At 41.1% G+C, this 8,231-nt stretch overlaps 1 protein-coding gene across 3 annotated transcripts; it reads right to left on the minus strand.

The window, feature by feature from the left end:
• Positions 1-6,805: 6,805 nt before the first annotated feature.
• On the minus strand, positions 6,806-7,710 carry WFDC12 (WAP four-disulfide core domain 12). 3 transcript variants are annotated; one of them, NM_001169024.1, is made up of 3 exons: positions 7,615-7,710; positions 7,353-7,511; positions 6,806-7,188 (listed from the first exon to the last, which is right to left on the minus strand). In NM_001169024.1, exons 1-3 carry the CDS (start codon positions 7,691-7,693, stop codon positions 7,091-7,093), a joined length of 336 nt encoding a protein of 111 aa, NP_001162495.1. In that variant the 5' UTR covers positions 7,694-7,710; the 3' UTR covers positions 6,806-7,090. The 3 variants fall into 3 exon arrangements, with proteins under 3 accessions (NP_001162495.1, XP_009214320.1, XP_009214321.1); XM_009216056.3 differs by having other exon boundaries at positions 6,892-6,953; positions 7,353-7,505; positions 7,615-7,705; XM_009216057.4 differs by having other exon boundaries at positions 7,091-7,188; positions 7,353-7,505; positions 7,615-7,705.
• Between the last annotated feature and the right edge of the window lie 521 nt (positions 7,711-8,231).

Raw genomic sequence — 8,231 nt, forward strand, 5'->3', positions numbered from 1 at the left:
TCTCTCTCTCTCTCTCTCTCTCTCTCTCTCTCTCTCTCTCCCCGCCCTCTCTCTGACAGGCTCCTGCTCTGTTGTCCAGGCTGGAGTGCACAGTGCCATCATGGCTCACTGAACCCTTGACCTCCTGGACTCAAGTAGTCCTCCTGCCTCAGCGTCCTGAGTACCTGAGACTATAGGCGTGCACCCCCATATTCGGCCAGTTTTTATTTTTTGTAGAGATGGGGGTGTCTTCCTATGTTGTCCACGCTGGTCTCTAACTCTTGGACTCAAGTGATTCTATCACCTTAGCCTCCCAAAGTGCTGGGATTATAGGGGTGAGCCACTGTGCCCAGCCATGAAATGCTCTTTTTTCTTTTTATCTCTTTTTTTTTTTTTTGAGGCGGAGTCTTGCTCTGTCGTCCAGGTTGGAGTGCAATGGAGTGATCTCTGCTCATTGCAGCCTCCGCCTCCCGAGTTCTAGCAATTCTCTGCCTCAGCCTCCCGAGTAGCTGGGACCACAGGCGCCCACCACCACACCTGGCTAATTTTTTGTATTTTTAGTAGAGATGGAGTTTCACCATGTTGGTCAGGCTGGTCTTGAACTCCTGAACTCAGGTGATCCACTCGCCTCGGCCTCCCAAAGTGTTGGGATTACAGGCATGAGCTACCATGCCCGGCCAGTGCTTTTTTAATTAAAATTATTTTGTAGACATTTTCCTGTGCTATGAAATATTCTGTAAACATCATGTTTTCTGAAGGCTACATGCTGTTCTGTTAGATCTATATGTCAAAACATCACTTCAGTAAAGTTTTTAGGGAAAAAAGATATGCCAAAATATACATAATCAGTATCCTATTATGAGGTTTCCAATTTCCCACTTTCATAAATAAAGCTGTGATAACAATCTTTCTGTGTACATTTTGGAGTCACATCTCTGACTGTTTTCTTAAAGTAAATTTGTCAAAGTTAGAAATGTTAGGTCAAAAGGCATGGTCATGTTTCCAGGCTTTGGATATATCTGGTCAAATTAAATTTCAGAAAGGAAGTGAGTGAGTGTACAAGAGCCTCCAACTGCCCTGCAATAGACGTCTATTGTTTTGTCTGCCCAGCGTCTCTTCCTTTGGTGGAACCATTGCTCCCTGACTCCTGTAATTCTGGTTGGTTGCCGATCAGCAGGTACTTCTCCTATCAAAGCTGAGGGCACTCTATCCAGGTTACACCCACTGCACTCTTCCTCCGCCCCTAACTTGTCCACTCCTTCATTAGAGTCTTGAACAGAGAAGCCAGTGCTCTAAACAGAACAGTCCAAAGCTCAGATGCTGTTGCTCACAGCCAAAGATCCTTAGTGGATATGCTTACTACTTACAGGATATTTAAAAAATTAGTAAATAAAATATTTGCTAATGGAAAACAGTATTTCATTTTAATTTGCCTCCCTCTTAATACCCGTGATGGTGAGCATTTCTTCATATTCGCATACTGACTGTAATCCTTTTTCTGTGAATTGCCTGTTTTTGTATTTTGCTCATTTTTATTGGGGAGTTCTTTTATTTTTGCATTTTAAGAGCTGTTTATATATTAAGAATCTATTAACCTGTCATATACAAGGGGCAGTATGGTGAAGTAGTGAACAGATGTATATTGGAGTTAGGCAGACCTAGTTTTCAATCTTAGTGCCATAGGCTCTATCTGTGTGACCTAGTTTTCAATCTTAGTGCCATAGGCTCTATCTGTGTGACATTAATTTTGTAAAACCTCTGTTTATTCTTGTATACCAGTAGAGATAGAGATAATCATATATATTTTATACGATGGTTCTGAGAACTGAATGAGATAAGCTTGATAAATACTTTAATGCTATATTGCAAATATTTGTTTCCTCGTCTTTGCTTAGTACCAAAGGATTAAATTTTGGGGTAATCAATCTTTTCATTCATATTTTCTCCTTTTATTTTTATGCTAAAAAGGCTTTTTGACTCTGATGTCAGATAAATATTCACTATATTTACTTGTTATTTTGTGATTTTTGAAATACATGCTAATTCTTCAATCTAGCTGAAGTTTATCTTGGTGTAGAGCGTGAAATAGGAAATATCTTTTTTTGTAAGTAATTAAGCAATTGTCCTATGATCATTTAGTGAATAATTTAAACTTTTGCCATTAAGAATTAAAACTTTATCAATAACTTAAGTCTTGTATGTAACAGGGGTTGTTTATGGGTTTTCATTTTTTTTTTTCTTTTTTTTCTTTCTTTCTTTTTGAGACAGAGTCTCCCTCTGCTGCTCAGGCTGGAGTACAGTGGCGCGATCTCGGCTCACTGCAACCTCCATCTCTCGGGTTCAAGCAATTCTCCTGCCTCAGCCTCCTGAGTAGCTGGGACTACAGATCGTTGACACCACCACATCCGACTAATTTTTGTATTTTTAGTAGAGACAGGGTTTCACCATGTTGGTCAAGCTGCTCTCAATCTCCTGACCTTGTGATCTACCCGCCTCAGCCTCCCAGAGTGCTGGGATTACAGGCGTGAGCCACCGTGCCTGGCCCGTTCTTTTCTTATGACTGTTTATTCTTGTGCCAGCACAGGCGAGCATGTATTGTGGGTTCCTGACCCACTGAAATAAAGAGAAGATTGCAATAATATTTGGCTAGTTTTTATTTTTTCGTAGAGGCAGGGGTCTCCCTATGTTGCCCAGACTGGTCTCTAACTCCTGGACTCAAGTGATTCTCCCACCTTGGCCTCCCAAAATGCTGAGATTAAAGTGAGCCACATGGATTTTTTGGTTTTCCAGTGTATTTAAAAGTTATGTTTGCATTATAGTGTAGTCTATTAAGTGCACAATAGCATTTGTCTAAAATAAGTATACACCTTAATTTAAAAATACTTTATTGCTAAACTACGCTAATAATCATGTAAGCCTTCAGTGAGTCATAATCTTTCTGCTGGTGGAGGGTCTTACCTTGATGTTGAGGCTGCTGAATGATCAGGGTAGTGGTTGCTGAAGGATAGGTTGACTGTGGCAATTTTTAAAAATAAGACAACTATGAAGTTTGCTGCATCCATTAACTCTTCCTTTTTTCAACTTTTATTTTAGAATTAGGGGGTACATGTGCAGTTGTGATACAAAGGTATATTGTGAAAGATTTCTCTGTAGCATGCAATGCTGTTTGATAACATTTTATACACTGTACATCTTCTTTCAAAATCAGAGTCATGGCATGGTGCAGTGGCTCATGCCTATAATCCCAGAGATTTGGAAAGCCAAGGCAAGAGTATCACTGAGCCCAAGAGTTTGAGACCAGCCTGGGCAACATAGTGAGGCTCTACCTTTACAAAAAATTTAAAAATTAGCTGGATGGTGGTGCATGCCTGTAGTCCTACCCCCTTGGAAAGCTGAGGTAAGAGGATTGCTCGAGCTCAGGAGTTCAAGGTTACAGTAAGTTATGATCATGCCACTGCACTCCAGGCTGGGCAACAGAGCAAGACCCTGTCTCTGAAAACAACAACAACAAACAGTTGGAACCAATTCTCTCAAACCCTACTGCGTTATCGACTAAGTTTATGTAATATTTTAAATTCTTGGTTTTGTCATTTCAGCAGTGTTCACAGCATCTTTACTAGGAGTAGATTCTATCTCTCAAAACCACTTTCTTTGCCCATCCATAAGAGGCAACTCCTCATTCATTCAAGTTTTATCATAAGATTGTAGCAATTCAGTCACATCTTCAGTCTCCACTTCTAATTCTAGTTCTCTTGCTATTTCCACCACATCTGCAGCGACGACTTCCTCAGCTGAAGTCTTGAACCCCTCAAAGTCATTCGTGAAGATTGAAATCAACTTCTTCCAAACTCCTATTCATGTTGATATTTTGACCTACTCCCATGAATCATGAATGTTCTTAATGGCAGTTAGACTGTGAGCCCTTTCCAGAAGATTTTCAGTTTACTTTGCCCAGATCCATCAGAGCAATCACCATCTGTGGCAGCTATAGCCTTACGAGATGAATTTCTTAAATAATAAAACTCGAAAGTTAAAATTACTCCTTGATCTGCAGAATAGATGTTGTGTTAGCAGGCATGAAAATATTAATCTTCTTGTACATCTCTATCAGAGCTCTTGGGCGATCAAATGCATTGTCAGTAAGTAGAAATATTTCAAAAGGAAAGTAGAAATCTTTTTTTTTTTTTTTTTTTTGTGAGCAGTAGGTCTTAACAGTGGGCTTAAAATATTCAGTAAACTATGCCATAAACGGATGTGCTGTCATCCAGGCTGTGTTGTTGCATTTTTAGAGCATGGGCAGAATAGATTTAGCATAATTCCTAAAGTCTCTAGGATTTTTGGAATAGTAAATGAGTATTGGCTTTAACTTAAAGTCACCAACTACACTAGTCCCTAATAAAAGAGTCAGCCTGTCCTTTGAAGCTTTGAAGCCAGGCATTGACTTCTCTCTAGCTAAGAAAGTCCTAAATGGCCTCTTCTTCCAATAAAAGACTGTTTCATCTACATTGAAAATCCGTTGTGTAGCGTAGTCACCTTCATCAATTATCTTGCGTAGATCTTCTGGAGAACTTCCTGCAGCTTCTCCATCAGCACTTGCTTTACTTTACACTTTTGTGTTATGGAGATGGCTTCTTTCCTTAAATCTTGTGAACCGACCTCTGCTAACTTCAAACTTCTCTTATGCAGCTTCCTCACCTCTCAGCTTTCATAGACTTGAAAGAAGTTAGGGCCTTGCTCTGGATTAGGCTTTGGCTAAGGGGATGCTGTGGCTGTTTTGATTTTTTTATCCAAACCACTAAAATTTTCTCCATATTAGCAATAAGTCTGTTTCACTCACCATTTTTGCGTTCGCTGGAGTCGCTGTTTCAATTGCCTTCAATAACTTTTCCTTTGCATTCGCAAGTTGACTAACTGCTAAAAGAGGCCTAGCTTTGGACCTATCTTGGTTTTCAACATGTCTTCCTCACTAAGGTTAATCATTTCTAGCTTTTTTTTAAATTTAAAGTGAGAGACGTGACTCTTCCTTTCACTTGAACACTTAAAAGCCACTGTAAGATGATTAATTGGCCTCATTTCAACATTGTTGTGTTCCGAGAGAGAAACAGGGAATGGCCAGTTGGGGGAGAAATCAGAACATATACCACATTTATCGATCAAATTCACTGTCTTATATGGGCACAGTTTATTGCACCCTGAGACAATTAAAATAGTATCATCAAAGATCACTGACCACAGACCAACATAACAGATGTAATAATAATGAAAAAAAATTGAAATATTGTGAGTATTACCAAAATGTGACACAAAGACACATAGTGAGCATGTGCTCTTGGAAACATGGGCTGATGTACTTGCTTGGTGCAGGGTTGCCACACACCTTCAACTTGTAAAAAATGCAATGACTGCAAAGCACAATAAAACAAGGTATGCTTGTATTGTGGTTGTAATTGTTGTAGCTCCATAATATGTTTTAGTGACTGGTGGTATCCATTACCCTTCATTAGTCTACATTTTCAATTTTCCAGGTTACAAGTATTTTATTGTTCCGTGTGAACCTAATGATCATTTTGTTAAGCTGCAAAAATAAACTCATTGTTTTTATCATAAAAAGTTTTCAAAAACGCACAAAAGAACAGCAAATACTTTTATGGAGCCTACATGCCCATCATCCAGATTCAACAATGAGCCATTTTACAACAATTCCTTCATGCAAATCCCCACCCCTTTTTTGGCTGAAGTATTTTAAAGTAAATCCAACCCATCTTATATTTTACCTTTAAATACTCCAGTGTGCATCTCTAAAAACTAAGGACACTTTCTCACACAATCACAATACTACTGTCACACCTAAGAAAATTAACTGCAGTTTCTTAACATCATCTAACATTCTATTTGCATCCTGTTTTTCTTATTGTCTCAAAAATGACTGTATGGTTGTTGGTGCACACATTGCATTGGCTGTAATGTATCTGAAGTTTCTTTTAATCTAGAGCAATCCCTTCAACTCTTTTTTATCCTTCTTTCCTCCCTCCTCCTTCTTCTTCATGCTATTGATTTGTTCAACAAAACAGACAAATCGTTCTTTAGAATGTCCCATGTTGCTTCCCCGTGATGTCTTCCATCTTCTTTGTCCTTCATGTTTCCCATAGACGAACGCTAGCTGTAGAGGCTTGGTGAGGTTCATGCTCAACTGTCTTGGCAGGAGCCCTTCTTGAATGATGCTGTGTGTTTTGTGTTGCATCAGCTCAGGAGGAACAGAGGTCTGGCTTACCCATTTTTAGCATTGTGGAGACAGATTAATGTGTTTTAGGTGTGTACCTGAATCCTCATGTTGTAAACTTGTGTTTCCCCTCTTACGAACTGTAAATATACCACGGGGTGATGAAATGGCGCCCTGTAAATATTCAGAAGCCATGGATGATCATTGCCTGAATCAATTATTTCATTAGGATTTGTGAAACCCAATGGGTTTTAATTTTAATTATATTTCAGGCATAAATTATGCTGACCAAGATGAACATTTTGTGGAGGCTTCCTGCTTGGGGAAGAGCATATCTTTTAAAAAACATTTATTTGTTTGTTTGTTTATTTATTTATTTATACATATGGTAGAAAAGTTTAGTCTATTTATCCAGATCTTTTAAAATGTCATTTAATAAAGTTTTAGGATTTTTTTTTTGTTAGAAAATTTCTGTACATCTCTAGATATGTTTATTTGTAGGTATTTTATATTTTATTCACTTTGATAATGTTGAATTGGATTTTTTTAACTATTAGGTTGTCTTAACTGGCTTGGGTTGCTATAACAAATTACCATAGACTCGGTGGATTGTAAACAACAAATATTTATTTCTTACAGTTCTGGAGACTGGGAAGTCCAAGATCAAGGCACCAGCAGATTCAGCATCTAGTTGGGGCCAGTTTCTCATCTCATCTCATCTTCCTGGGGTCTGGACTTTCTGTGACTCTTCCCTCTGTTTAGGGAAAAGGACTTCAAGCTCGGGTTTTCTTTGCTGGGGTTCAGTATTGCTTCTTCCATATTCCAAGTCTCAGGACCCTCAGGGGCAGGTACTGGGTGAGAGTGACCCCCAGAGGTGGAAAGGACCCGGCATCATTTCTGAGGACACCCAGTGGAGGAGGAGCCTGGAGACTTGGCCTCCCATCCTGGCTCTGGGCATGGCCCTGACACGTCTTCATCCTTGTTTCCTCCTTTGTACAATGGAGATGTTCAGACTAGTTGGTCTCCGAGGGCCCTGCCATCTTTAGCCATCCCTCCCCAAACCAGCTAAAGAGAATAATTCCTCTGAAGTTTCATGGGCCAGATAGAGGCAGGGGAAGGCACAGCCCCAGCCCTGGGAGGCGGGTCTCCTTACCTTCTTCCAGTTTCTTCACAGGAATCACACACTTGAAGCCACAGTGCAGGTAACAACACTTCCTTGCCCCCAGGCAGTCCTGGTCTGTGTGACACTGGGGAGGATCGGACTTGAAGCAGCGTACGTTGTCAGCTGGGCAAACCCCTGCTTTTTCTATACTTAGTGGAGGAAGCCACAAGGTGAGGTGAGAACTCCAGCCCCAGAGGGCCCCTCAGGACCTCTCCCCAGCCCAGCCCCACCCAGCTCCACCATGCCTGCTCACCCCCTTTAACTCCTTCCGCAGCCACCAGGGTCACAAGAGCGAGAGACACCGTGAGGACCAAGAAGCTGCTGGACCCCATGTTGCTGGGCAGGTGCTTGGCTGGGAGCTGGGCTGAGCCTGGCTTTATAGTGTCCCTGCTGGGCACGCCAGTGGGTGGAGCTGAAAGCTCAAAATCGCAAGGGAGGCTGCACTTCCCAGCTCTATTTGGAAATGGACACTTTTGAGGAGGGACTTGGGGCTTTCCCTAAGGTCTCCTCACTGGAATAGATGAAGAAATCAAAGAGCGACCCTCGTTCTTCACACAAGGAGAAGAAATGGCCACCTGATTGACCATTAGGCACCACCAGGGCCAAACTGTCTTATGGAAGGAGGAAAGGAAGCACAGAAAGGGCATGAAATTACTCAAGTTCACACACAAGGCAGTGGCAGGGCCAGACTTCCTCAACCCCACCATGTTCTCTAACAGTCCCTGCTCATGCTTGATTCACCTGGGACCAAAATCTTCCCTCCTTCCTGTGTTGCCCCGGATTTGCTCTCAGTTCTCTCCTCACCCCAAAGAAGAATCTGAATGGCAGTGCTTAAAATGTCTGTCCTGAACATTCGCTCTCAGCCTTGCG

Source organism: Papio anubis, chromosome 16 (genome assembly GCF_008728515.1).
Source record: "Papio anubis isolate 15944 chromosome 16, Panubis1.0, whole genome shotgun sequence".
In the NCBI taxonomy this organism is placed as follows: domain Eukaryota; kingdom Metazoa; phylum Chordata; class Mammalia; order Primates; family Cercopithecidae; genus Papio; species Papio anubis.